The sequence below is a fragment of the Lonchura striata genome, chromosome 2 (genome assembly GCF_046129695.1).
Source record: "Lonchura striata isolate bLonStr1 chromosome 2, bLonStr1.mat, whole genome shotgun sequence".
Lineage (NCBI taxonomy): Eukaryota > Metazoa > Chordata > Aves > Passeriformes > Estrildidae > Lonchura > Lonchura striata.
In genome coordinates, this window is record NC_134604.1 from 76,812,530 (window position 1) to 76,826,664 (window position 14,135).

Here is a 14,135-nt window from a genome sequence, read left to right on the forward strand (position 1 = left end):
TTTGATAGGCAGTTCCTTGTGAGTAATTAGTTTTGCCTTGCTGTGACAATTGTACCTCTCTTTATTCTTTAAAATCCAGATATTAAGGTCAAACTTGGTGGAGCTGCATGTTACCCACAGGCTTCTTCCTAGAGGACATCCGACAGCTTGGTCCTTGCTGTTCATTACCTCTGTTCTTTTTGGAAGATACAATAATTTATGATTCTGATATCCTTTCCTGGAGGCTCAACAGATTGTCCTAGTTTAAGCAATGCCAGTAGATTTAATTCATCTCTCTGCATGAGTTCATTGCATCATTTACAAAATTTTCAGGCCTTTGTTTTTCTGTTTGGGCAGGTGCATCACAGCATCCACCAGGAAGCGGAGATGCTAATTTCATGAGCTCTGCATGCAGCTTGAACCTTATGCTGTTGCAGTTGGCAAAGTGAAATTAAATGGGATTTTTCTTTTGGGGAGGAAAAGAAGTGAAGTGATATGGACCAAAAACAAGCTTTAATTTTGATTTCTCAAGGTTTGTGTTTGGGATGCAGAACTACGGGAACTCCGAGCAGAGTGTTATATAAAGGAAGGGGAACCAAGCAAAGCCATTAGTGACTTGAAAGCTGCTGCCAAATTAAAGAATGATAATACTGAAGCCTTCTATAAAATCAGCAAAATATATTATCAGCTGGGGGACCATGAATTATCTCTCAGGTAATTTTACTATTTGCTGTAATCATTATAATTGAGAGAGAAAATATAATTATATAGGTAATGATAAACCATGAAATATCTCTTGTGTGACATTTGCATGGAGAATAAACTGTGGTCTAGATCTGATAAAGGCAAATCCTTTCTAGAAACTAAGGATGGGCAATGAAGAAACCCATGTTTGTTCTTGGCAAGACCAGCCATCAGTGGTTCTAGGCATGTTGTTTCCTTAAACAGAAGCCAGAGTCTCTCTCCATTGGAGCTGCTTACAAGTGCTGTTTTAGTTGTATTTCTCCTAGAAGGCAGCGCTTCTCTAAATTTCCTGTAGTGGAGCTTTTTTTTAACCTTAAACCTCTATTGAAGTTAAGCTTAAGATGCAAAGAGAAGATGTATACATTCAGGTTACAAGCTTTAAAATAAATAAAAAGCACAGGAGCATTCAAGTATGAAGAGCTTGGGGTGCAGAGCTGTCTGCCTGTCATTCCTGTAGACAGTCCTGGATGACTTTTTGATAATGCCCTATCCTTTTATTCATACTGAGTTAAGTTCAGGGTATTATTCCCATATATCCCTAGTCAGTGTGGCAGATAACTGCCCTTGCCCAATCTGTACTCTTCAGTTTGTACTCTGTCCAGCTGCACAAGTGATGGAATTCTTCCTATTACACAGAAGTAGTTTCTGTGCCAATCATAATTTTGTATGTGCTACCCTCATCTCCAGAATCCTTCCAATATGATTTCTGCCACAGAATCCCTTCAATAAGGTGAAAAGAACTGAAAAAGCCTGTGTTTCTTTCCTTGGCAGATGGAAAGTGTGTGATTATACTTGCAGAAGTTCATTTTATAGCTAGCCAAAAGTAAACATTAAAGTAATTGGTTTGCATTAGGCTTTCCCTTTCCAGAGCCTACTTAATCTTGTGAGCTCATCGGTGACTTCTTTAATGACTTTTGGTAGGTGGCCATCACTTTGCCCAGTGATTTCAAGTATGGGTGGCATTTAAAAGCACAGTTGAGGGCACTGTTGAAGAACAGAATGGAATCAGAAAGAAATTGAAAATACTTTCCTTTATTCTTATCTGATACCATTAATTTTTCCATCATGAGATATGCTGAGAAAGAGTTCTATAGCTCTTGGACTTGTTGGGTGCTATCTCTTGTCCTTCCATTAGTTTCTTCCTCTTAAAGGCCTAATTATTTTCAAATTAGATATTTTTGTCTGTGCTTAGGAACAAAATAAGATTTTGTAATCTCTTCCTGAAATTGACATACTGGTTGTGCTATGATAACTCTGGGATCCAAAGCATTTATTCCTTCATATGATTGCATAGGTTTTTTGGCTTTATTTTTTAGACTTTGGACTATTTTGAGACATATTTTCCCTAATCAGAGTCTGATTAAACATTCTTCATAGTGAAACATAAGCCTCAGGCTTGGCTGAGATTCCATCGAGGAGGATTGTGTCTTAGCTGAGCATTGTTTCAAGCAGCACAAAATACAGTTGAATGTAGGAATTTTGTAATATATCTGAATTACAATTGATGGTAATTTTCCTATCTATTAATCTGATAACTGCTGAATACAATTTCTTTCACAGAGTGCCTTTTTCTTCAGCAGTACTCTTAAGCTCTTTAGTCGGTTATTAATGTAGCATTTCTTCTTTTGTGTGTTTGGCAATACAAAAGAATTAAAACCAAACCCAGGTAAATATCCCTCTACATTTGGACAATTCTTTTTGGCCTTACTTTATATTAATATTTGGATGAAGGGAGAGGTTTGTGAAAGAGCTTGAGCATTGTTCTGAACAATTTATATATTTATATATTATATATAATATATAATTATATATATAATTTATATATAGTTTATATATATTATTTATATATAACTTATATATTATATAATTTGTATATAATATATAATATATAATTATATCTATAATTTATATATTTATATATTATATGCATTGTGTATCCAGGTAAAGTTTCATAGTATGTGGTGACCTAGGTGTGGTTCTTTTATTTTCTTCTCCCCTTCTCTTCACCTCCCTGTGAAAAGTGAGGTCCGGGAGTGTCTGAAACTGGACCAAGACCATAAGCAGTGCTTCTCCCTCTATAAGCAAGTAAAGAAACTCAATAAGCAGATTGAGTCAGCAGAGGAATTCATCAGAGAAGGCAGGTAAGTATTTACTGCTATATTAAAGGAATTAAAAAAGAAAAAACCCACAATTGAGGCACCAATTTACTGATTGAGGAGCTGATTAAAGTGATGCTTTTTGCATGTGTCAGTTGAAGTGGGTACTGTACAGAGCTCTCAAATTACAATTAAGATAAATATTGACTTGCATAGCAACTATTCTATTCTGATTACTTCTGATGCCACTGTGTCCCTTTTGCATTCTTAACTTCTTTCTGCATCAGGTAGTAAGACAAACGTAGGGATGGGAGTTTTCAGCTCTCATATATTACTACTCAGCACTGATGAGACCCCAGCTGGGCACTGGATTCTCCAGTGCAAGAGAGATGAAGCTACTGAGAAAGTCCAGTGAAGTTTCGCTAAGATTGGAGGCTGGGAGCATCTCTCTTCTGCAAGGAAAGGCTGGGGTGGCTGCTAGTGTTTGCCCTGAGACTTCTTTGCTACAGGGTGATTTCATCAATGTACCTGAAGGGTGGATGCAAAGAGGGCAGAGCCAGGCTCTGCTTGGTGGTGTTCTGTGATGGGATCAGGACAGTGGGTGCAAACTGAAACATGAAATTCCCTTGAAACATCAGAATATGTTTTTTACACTGCCTCATTTCCAGTGATGCAGGTTGTCCAAGGGGGTTATGGAGTCTCCCCACTTTACAGTTATAGCAAAGCATTTTGGACACAGTCGTAGGCAAATTTCTAGAGGTGGCCCTGCATGGACAGTGGGGTTAGACCGGATGATTTCTAAGAGTTCCTTCCAACTTCAACTATTCTGTTGAAAGGACCATATCTTAAGACTAAAACCACTTAGTAACTCTGCAGTGCTTTGATGGCAGAAGTGGTTCTGACTGATAAACTTTTTTTCTTTTATGCATCCTGTTAAATGATAGACAGTGCCTCTGTATTCTTGTAGTTCTTGCATTACTTCAGTTCTCAAGCACATGATATCCAGCTGTAAGGACCCTGACCAAGTCATTAGACATTGTCAAGGTGGCTTTTTAAAATGAAGTACATCAGGAATGTAAATAAGCACAACTGATGCTAATTTTATTAAGACAGAAGTCTATTTGGACTCTTTTCACTTATTTAATTCAGCATCAGTGAATTTCAGGGAGCCTGAGAGCTTGCATGTCTCTAACTTATAGCAACCTGTGGATTCAATCTCACTCTTGCATTTTTAGGTAATTGTTCTAATCTGTTTCTTGCTCAAACCATGTAACTTTAGCATTTTGAGTCCTTCACAGCAAAATAACACTTTGCTGTGTGACTTGTGAAGGAGAAAAGGAGAAAACATCTGCCTGATTAAAACTGGCATAAGGAGCTTTTTTGTACCTCTGTGAATAGGTACCTTTTGTAGTGTGCAGATAGTCTGGGCTCTTACTGTGGGCTCAGAACTGAGTCCATCTCAGGTGTCAGTGCGGGAGATGCTTATTTTAAAATGCAGTGTCATGTTGGACAGGAGGCAAATCTGGAGACCAGACCCTTGGCTGTGCATGGTGACGGATGGCTGTTGTTACTTTGTGCAAAGCCTGCCAGTGACTGCTTTTCTGTCTCTCAGTGCAGAAAAGGGAATGGGAATGTAATTCTTGAAGTGCCTGCAAGTTTTCTTCATGCTGTTGTTTCACACCTTGACTTTAAGGCTATTAAAGGGAAAGTCCTTTGATAGAAGGATGGGAGAGTCTGTGAATTTTAAGAATTTTTAAATAAAATGCTACACCCTAAGGTAGTGATTACATCTCATGATATTATGCTTTATGATTTAAACAGGTATGAAGATGCTATCAGTAAATATGAGTCTGTAATGAAAACTGAGCCAGAAGTCCCAATTTATTCTACTCGTGCCAAAGAAAGGATCTGTCACAGCTTATCAAAGGTAACTCTGCTTATCTCCCTCTAAATCTTCAACTCAAACATGAAATAAAACTTTCACAACTACATGAGCTTGCTTTTACTTTTGCCTCTCCAGAATCAGCAGGCTACAGAAGCCATCAAACTTTGTTCAGAAGTTCTGCAGCTAGAACCAACCAACGTGAATGCCCTGAAAGACAGAGCAGAAGCTTATTTGCTAGAAGACATGTATGAAGAAGGTACATTTGTATGCCCTTGGCACATTTGTATGCCCTTGGCACATACTTAATGTGGATGTTTAAAGTGTAGTGAGCATTTCAAAGGCTTTTTTTACCATGCACTTTGATTCTACACCATGTTATCCTTAATTAGTTCTGGTAGTTGCAGATTTACAAAAATACTTGGTCGTAAATTTGTCTTGATTAGTGTAAGTGGAATGTACTTGTTTTATCTACAGCAGAGTTGTCTTTACAACAGTGGACTGTGTTCAGGATATTTTATGAGACTGCGCAGCTTACTCAGCTCAGACATTTTATATAATCAGCAATGTCACAGAATTGCATTTAGAGGTAAAAGGTAATTAGAGTTAGGGTAATGTAAATACATTTTATGAGCTCCATTTTCATGTCTTGAGATGGCAGCGTGAAATAATACTGTTCTGTTCCCTAGCATGTGCTGAGGGCAGAGGAAGGTAACAGCTATTGCTTCTCCTCCATGGATCTCTCTAGTGTTGCTCAGAGTAAACTGATTCTATTCCCGAGGCTGCGTTTTCCATATGGAGTTTCTGTACATTGCATCCTATTACATGGAGTGATAGAAATGATCGCTAAGATTATCCAACCATTAACTCGGCACTTCCAAGTCCACCACTGAACCTTCTCCCCAAGTGCCATATCTACATCACTTTTAAATACCTCCAGGGAGGGTGACTCAAACTGTTGTGAATTGGAAGAAAGAAAAATTTTGTAACAAGGTTCTTCACAAATGCAGACAGCCGGCCTGGTCTTGTGCTGGGGCAAATGCCTCCCTGCTGCAGGGTGTAAGGAAACAGAGGACATGCCTGGAATCTGGGAGAGCTTATTTCCTGTGTTGGTGCATGCTGGGCTTGGCCTACCCTGGTTCCAAGTGAAGAACCATACTAGAGCAGAGCTGTGCTTCTCCAGATTGTGTAATATCTCCTGTACCTTCCTCCTGCCCTTGACAGCAGTGAGGTGGATGCAGTTACACTCTGCCTTCCAGCAGAGCCTCCATCAACAACTGCATTACAGCCAGCCCATTACTGTTCATCTGCCTGGAGGTGTCTTCATTTATCTTGTGATGGCTGGTTTCCCTTTGCCATAGAGAACACAAGAGCAATTAAAATTGTAGTCACATATTTAAAAGGGCAAAATGATTCTCATTTTTCCCTCAAAAAAATTTTCAAGCTGGAGGCACCTATTTTCCTGTTAAAGGTAGGAAATTTCAAAGTACTTGTAATTCAGAACTTTGAAGGTGATTATTGTTAAGTGTTCAAGATGCAGTTCACTTTGTATAGCTGTGTTCATGAGATGGTTTTAATTACTTCATAATCACATGGGAGCCAGGGCTTGTCTGCAGAGACAGATGTTTAATGACTCAATTTCTGGCATACCTCATAAGTACAGGAGTCTATCTGTCTAAAGCACAAGTTTTGTCAAAAAAGGAAAAAACCTGCCTTGCTGTTTCAAAATGGGCCAGAACATACTAATTTTTGTGTTTTCTTCTTTTCCCCTCCCCACTCTTCTACTGAAGAGGTTTCAGTAAGAGCATAAAGTGGTTCTGTTGTTTCTCTAACAGTCTTGGCATGGATGTAGGTTGTCTGCAGTTACTCATATTTGATGGGAAATTGGCCATCATTCCACGTATAGAATTAATCTGTCACTGTTTTAAAAACTCAGGCAAGATACCAAAGCCAGAACGTGATTACCTTTTGAGAGATCATGAAGATTCTTGGATTGAAAAATGAGAGTTAGATTTGATTGAAGTATTTAAACTGAAAGTGACACTGGGGAAGAGTTGTTCCTTTCATGTCATGGAGCAGGATGAAAGGAAGCTTTCTGAAATACCAGGTTACTAAGAAGCAGCAGTGACTCTTCTGTTTGCTTGTGAGGTACTACTGGTTTTAGAAATAGTGACTCAAGAGAATTTATTAAGTATCTCACTTGACATACTAGGAATTAGTAATAAGTCTCCTGGCTGCATAACAAACTTACTGTGGTCATGAAGTAATGACCATTGGTCATGCCATCCTTCTCCACCTGCTTCCAACCTTCACCCCTCAGATGGAGAGAGCAATTAGCTCTCTGAAAGAGGAAAATCCCTACACTGGAGCGTACCATCAAAATTAAAGAGGGGAAGTGCAATGTGTACTTGCAAAGTGTGCTGGATGCATTCCCTCTGTGCAGCACTGAAACACCTTCCCTTGTGCTTAATGCTTGCAGTCCTTAAATAAGGAAGTTGATTCAGGAAAAAAAAGAAGAGAAATCAGATACTGTCATGGCAAGTGGTTGACCCCTGAGCAGGTTTCCCACGATGGTGCTGTTGGTGATCTGCTGCTCAGTGAGGCTGAGCAATGTGACATTCTGCTAGCCCCTCCTGTATTACCTGAAGCAGATGAAGTTCAGTGGGCCTTAACATTATTGGAGTAATAAAGCAGCATAATGAAATCCTTGTACTTTCACTGCTTTTATTAGTTTTGATAGCACATATTCAGCACACATATTAGGGCGCACTCCTGGTTTGGGTTTTTTTAAATGGCTGGATAAATTATTAAAAATACCAATAGAAGCCAGAATGCTTTAAGCAGCAAAGGCAGTGTCCTGTGATGTGAAAATGAATAGAAATTTTGTTTGGTTTCTAGTAGCCTAGGAAATTGTTGGGGCTCTGGCAATACTTTTTGGAGGTTTTTTTTTCCAGTAACTGAAACAAGATTGCAGTGGTATCAGATGTCTGGGTAATACAAATTCATTAGCATTTCCTGCTGTCTTGCTCAGAAACAGTGAAAAACAAATGTAACACCTGCTGAGAAATAGCATCTGCTTGGAAATAATCTGATGCAAGTACTTTGTCTAACTTGAGAAACCTAAGAGACTTGGATCTGCGAATGAGACCTTGAGGATTATTGTAACAGTGAAAGAAGAGCAGTCTCATTAAGGACTTCAACTTGCTTCCCTTGATATTTTGACAATAAAGAATATATAAACTTGGTGTCTTAAGCTCTTGCAATAATGATAGAATTTACTTAAGTGTAGACCTCAAATTTCTTAAATATTTTCTTATCTTCTTTTCATTCCTGAGAAATGAAACTCTTGAAATAAAAGTGAGAGCATGCCTTTGGAAAAAAAGAAAAACAAACACTGAAATATAACTTTGCATATTATGCATGCAGAGGTGTAAAAAGCCAGTATTTGCCTTTTGCTAACAATATGAACTTACTGCTAGTCTGAAATCTGTCTTTGTAGTTGCTAAAAAGGAAGAGACTTCCTGTTGTGTTGATTGAGTGCAGACTTGGGGAGAAGAGTGAATATTCATTTAAGGACTGGTTAAATCCTTCTTGAGTTGAATGACTATGTGGGAGTAATGTGCAGTGGGCTTTTCAAGTACTAATTGCTTAATCTTTCTTCTTAGTTTCTGTTTCTTTATCCCAGTCCTAGATACTCATTTTGTTCATGGTTGTGACTGTAGAATTTCCAGAGAGTGTTATGACCTACATTGGTACCCTCCCTTCTTTTTCATTTCCCGCAAGTGTGACAAACTGAAAGAAAGAAAATTGCCTAATTCGTATGTGAAAGTAAATTTCCTCTATTCCAAGGTTTTCTAATCTAGGGAAAAAAACCCAAAACATGTCAAGTTGAAACTAAAGATTTGCTGTTTATATATGGTAATAACAAAGCTTCAGTTTTGTTAAGTGACTGAGTTCTAGAACTGGAAGTTTGTAGAGTAGTAAAACATTTTTTCTTTGACTTTTTTCAAAAAGCTATTAAAGACTATGAGACTGCTCAAGCCAATAGTGAAAATGACCAGCAGATTCGGGAAGGGCTGGAACGTGCCCAGAGAATGCTGAAGCAATCACAGAAGAGGGATTATTATAAAATCCTGGGAGTAAAAAGGTGAGATAGTAATTCCAGAGATGATGATGTGAAAGGTAGTTATTTAAGCCAGTATTTCTAGGGCTGATCACTTGAACTTGTTCTGCTGAGTGTTAATTTTTGTTCTGTATCTTGCTATCTTCACTCTTCTGCTGTACTAATTTTTAGCGTTCAGCTTGTAAAATGGCATTTGTTTACAATTCCTTTAGAAATAATGGAAAAACAACAGCAGGAAGAGGGGAGATAAATTATTTAGGAAGAAATTTTTAGTATAGAAGGCTCTAAGTCATATAAGTGAGTTGGGGAAGAAATGAATACTGGCAAGAATTACTAAAAGTAACAAAAATTGTGGCAGATTGTGTGATAGATTGGAAGAGTCTGGAAGGACTGAACAACTTCCCTTGCTAATGAGGAGCAAGCAAAGTTCTGAACTAGTATTGGTCATCCTTCCAATTGCAAACTAATTTGATCTGGTTTTTGTTATTCATGTGATGGTAAATTCCTCAGACTGAGAACTATGTTCTGCAGAGTCACTGGCAGTAGCATCTTTCCAAGAGAAGTATATGGGTGGTGAAGGAGGGAGTGAGGAATCTCGCTTAAGGTTGCAACTTGCTTCCTTTGTTTTTTGTAAAGAGTCTTCAGTGCCACTTGCAGAAGGTTAACAGCACCCCATAACTTTCCTGATGCCCTTAATTAATGTCTCAGTGTTTAAAATAGACTTCATTAGTGTGGCATATGAGCAATCAGAAAATGAAGTTACCTGTAATTTTATCCATCTAGAAATGCTCGAAAGCAAGAAATCATAAAAGCTTACAGAAAGCTGGCATCCCAGTGGCACCCTGATAACTTCCAGAGTGAGGAAGAAAAGAAGAAAGCAGAGAAGAAATTCATTGATATCGCAGCTGCTAAAGAAGTCCTCACTGACCCAGGTAATGATGCAGTGACTTCTTATTTTTACTTTTTTTTTACATCAAGGTCAAAACAAAAGTGTAAGTCATAACAAGCATTTCAGCTTCCCTTTTTCCCTTTCTGCCCTTACTCATCTTGAGATGCTTGTATGCAGTCTGTTGAATGAAGTTAGATGTAATCTTTACATATTGTCTTTCAGTAACTTTTGTTAAAAATCAAATAAAAATTATATTTTGAAGGTCTCTTCCAGGGATAACATCTTGTAGAGATTTCTAGGATTGACTAACTCTGGATATACTTATGTCAAGGATATGTGTGTCTCCTTCTGCTTTATTGCCCACTGCATTTAGTTTATAACAGCAACTGAAGTACTCTGGGAAAACCCTGTTACTACTATGCTATGATTCCACCTTGGTTTTGTTTCCTCCAGAAATGAGGCGGAAGTTTGATGCGGGAGAGGACCCACTGGATGCGGAGAGTCAGCAGGGCGGCAACAACCCTTTCCACAGGAGCTGGAACACGTGGCAAGGATTCAACCCCTTTGGTTCTGGAGGAGGACCATTTACATTCAAATTCCACTTCAGTTAGAGCCAAGACTGTTTCTGGGTGGCTGCTGCTGTTTTTTACTTAATTCATTGAAAAATAAAATGTCTTTCAGTTCAACACCCAAAATCTTAATTTCTATAATGTTGTCCTTAACCCAGAGTCTTACTGCACTGGAAGAAAGCTCCTTTTTCTTTCATTGGGTTTGTGATGAGCTTGACAAGCTCACACTGCTGATGAGGGTTGTGCTGCCTATGTGTTTGCTGTGGATATGGAGGATGTGTTTATTCCTATGGATGGAAAAAACAGTAAGATGCTACTGCGGACAACACTTAAATTTATAACTCAAGTATATGCTTAAAGATAAAAATGCATGTAAATATTTCTCTGGATTGGGGCCTAATAAACATGGCAAGAGTAGTTACAGTAGTCTCTACGTTCACAAACTGTTGGTTGTGCTCAGCAGAATGATCCATCTCCCAGTATTTTTAAGAGGAAATCCAGGTGACCACCTGCTGGATTGGTCTTGGCAGTGCCAGAGGTGGGGAAGAGGCTGTGCACTGAACCAGAATCACTCTGGAAAAAAGAGTGCTTGGAAGTAACTGTATCTGAAATACCTGCTCACCTTGTTGTTCACTAACCTGAACTTAATTGGGGTGATTTCCTTGGTGGAATTGTCAGCAGTGAGGTGGGGATGGGGGGGAAAGACTTGTTTTTCAGAACATTTCTTTTCTGATTGTGGTTTTGGGTGTTTAGGTATGATTTTTGAGTAGTTTGCACTTCAACAAAATATCTGCTTTAGATTTGAGCAGAAAATTTGATGTGACATTTCCCTGACTCTGCAGCAATTTGTTGGTTCTGTACATAAAGTCAGAACTGAGGCAAGTTGTGATGTGAGTGTACTGCAGGAATGTGATATTAACTCCAGCCTTACCCTGTAATACAACTTCATTTTTGCTGGATCATGCAACAGGGAGTTAGTACTATATGAAATTGTAGGAATTTTATGTTTCATGTAATAGCATCAGTACTGCAGAGATGGCTGTGTGCAAAAAGAGGGATTCGCTTCCCACTAGCTAAAAGTCTGTTTCTATTTTTTTTTTCTATATGCACGTATTTAAAATGGGTTTGGTGTAGTTGGTGGAGTTGCGTGAATGCGCTGTGTGGTGTTACCAGGGCTGCAGTCGGTAGGAGTGAGAGTCTTCTTGTTCTGTAACTGCATCTGTCATAATTACTGACATAATTACTGAGTTTCATCAGCAGCCATTTTCTTGGAATGCAAGAATTACAGTTCATCAGTGTTCTCTTGATTGGATTTTAACTGGAAAACAATAATCAGTTGATAGGAGTCTTCTTTTTCTTCAACTCCTGGCACTTGAAAACCTAAGCAGCCTCAGTAAAACAAATTAAATGAGCCAAGAAGGCCTTCATTCTCAAAAGGAGGGGTTTCTTACTGTAGATGAAGTCACTGTTGAAGCAGCACCCTTGGCTCCTGCCTCAAGTATTTAAACATAATTGCGAGGCCATGTGGCTTTGTAAAATGTTTTTCAACAGCAATTTAAAGGTCAGTGTTCACAAATTTATCTTCAAACTGAGGAGGTGTGTGGTGATTTCTAATGCTTTATGGTACAAAACCACCAAAGCAGCCTCTTAAACTCCAGTGTTGGATGTCCACTAAGTTGAATGATTTTCTACAACTTCAACTTGTGCTTGTGACCTGTTGGAAATGTTTTTGCTTGAACTGTTGCAGATGCTCAGGGCTGTTCGGGGTGCTTGAGGCTGGCTCGGCTCTCGGGCTGGCTCAGACGCAGGAACTGACTGCACAGTGAGGAGCCTGCTGCCCCGGGGCTGGGCCTCTGTGCACCTGCTCTTGCTGACAGTACCTAAACTTGGGCAGGTGGCTGTGGGGGGCGGCTGTCCCGCGTCCTCCTGTGGCTCTTGTCAACGCTGTGCCCTGAGGGGTGAGCTCTGCCCAGCTGCGCTAGCCCGGGGGTTCTTGGTGAGCCATTGGAACACTTGTATTGCCTTCTTCACTACAGCAGGGGCTGCATTTAAATGAGCACTGAATGAGCAACGTGAGCGATGTGCCCGAATTCGCACATGCAGGAGTGGCTGGGCTGCGGGAAGTCGCAGTAAAAACTACAGACAGCTGCGTTTGTGTGCCAGGGGACTGCTGGCAGTACATCCTCTTTCAAAGGACTGCCCTTGTACAGCTGAGAGAATTGTTTCCTGAGGTTTAATTTTTTTTTGTCTAGAGAAGGAATAAGATGTTCCCTCATGAGTAAATTCTTCATACAAGGCACTGATGTTGGAGCAGTGTGGGTTTGTTTCTTGGAGGCAGCAGGACAGAAAGGAACAAAAAAGGACCATGTGCATTTTGAAAATGAATGAATGGGAACGGGAAAATTACATTCTAAGAACAAAAAGGCTTGAATGTAGTCAGTAGAAGAAGGAGGATGATTAATGCATGATTGCTGTTCATAGATTCCTATTGTTTGAAGACAGGTTCTTGGAAACAATAGCAAAAAGCAACAGTGGAGAACAAGGCTTTCCTAGTATTGAGTAGCTGCTGTGCACAAGAAGTGTTACCACCCTGGTGCTGTTTTGAAGGGCCTTGAGGTATTCTGGGAAAACAGAAAAACAAAGTTGTGTTTAAAAGAAACCATTTACATTGCAAGGCTCTCCAGCTCCGGCGCTGCATTTCCTGACGTGACTCTGGCAAATGACGTGCTGGTCCCATGCTGAGTGTTAATGATGCAGGAGACATGCAAGGAAGCTGAACTTGCCTTTTTATTTATTCGTGGGTGTCTGTAGTGCAATGATGTTCAGTAACTGAACACTGAAGTAAATGTCTCGGTAGTTTGTCAACCCTGAGATGTGCATGAAGCATTGTTCCCATCATTGGCCTGTATGTAGGTGCAAACTTTCTCTGTGGAGTTCTTTCAGTTTTAATAAACTCGTTTCCAACTTGTTTTAAAATGAAGGTTGGGGGGAGTATATTTTACTTGGTAAAATACTGATATAATAATATTAAAAGAGATTCAAAGTGAATTACAAACTGAAGAGCTCAAACTTGGGACAGATGGAGAAAACATGTTAGCTTAAACTTAAAAAAAAAACCAAACAAACCTTCATGCTTGGTTATCATTTCAGTTTTCAGACTGGTGTTTGGAACAAGAATTATTCTTCTGTTTAGGGCTGTGATTTATAGGAGCTTTGCTGGAAACTAGCCAGGATAGCATAGGTTAGTTGTATTTAAAAGTGCCTTATTGTAAGGTATTGTTTGCTCTGTAATACACACTCTTATCCATAAAACGTAACAAAATTAATGGGAGAATAATTTTTTTTTTTGCCCTCAGCAAATTACTAAGTAGCAGTTTCATGTTTTAGGAAGGATAAGTAAAGCTAGCCAGAGATTTATCAAATGTTTCAAACTATAAAATGTCTTTATATGGAATCATAAATCTACAAAGCAAGAACTGTTTTTTCTAGAACTCTGGGAATTATTTTATGGTATTTTTCACAATAAAGATATTTATGATGACAAGAAAGCACTACTGTGTATTTGTCTTCACTTCTTTCCTCGCCCTGCTCTTTGAAGCTGGAGCTGTGCAGGAATGCACTGGGCACTTCTGCAGGCAGGGGACAAGAGGAGGAAGCAGCCACGTTCTGTGTGGAAGGGAACTGCCATTGTATAGAAGTCTACTACAGCAACTGCAGCAGCCCCACTGAGTGCTGATTTCACAGTGAGAACAACCAGCCCTTGCAATATCCCCGGGCAATGCTGGATTCCCTGGTGTTGGACAATAAGATTGGCCTGATTGGGTGCTGGCTCATCTTGTCTGGAACGTGCTTT

At 39.4% G+C, this 14,135-nt stretch overlaps 1 protein-coding gene across 1 annotated transcript in view; it reads left to right on the plus strand.

Annotated features, from left to right (window-relative positions):
- Positions 1–13,833, plus strand: part of DNAJC3 (DnaJ heat shock protein family (Hsp40) member C3) — a 30,099-nt gene extending 16,266 nt beyond the window's left edge. The window contains exons 6-12 of the mRNA XM_021530306.3: positions 512–693; positions 2,745–2,864; positions 4,641–4,746; positions 4,840–4,960; positions 8,716–8,848; positions 9,608–9,756; positions 10,167–13,833. Coding sequence (XP_021385981.2) covers positions 512–693; positions 2,745–2,864; positions 4,641–4,746; positions 4,840–4,960; positions 8,716–8,848; positions 9,608–9,756; positions 10,167–10,324 — 969 coding nt within the window. The 3' untranslated portion in view covers positions 10,325–13,833. The remainder of the gene's footprint in view (positions 1–511; positions 694–2,744; positions 2,865–4,640; positions 4,747–4,839; positions 4,961–8,715; positions 8,849–9,607; positions 9,757–10,166) is intronic.
- Positions 13,834–14,135: the final 302 nt, after the last annotated feature.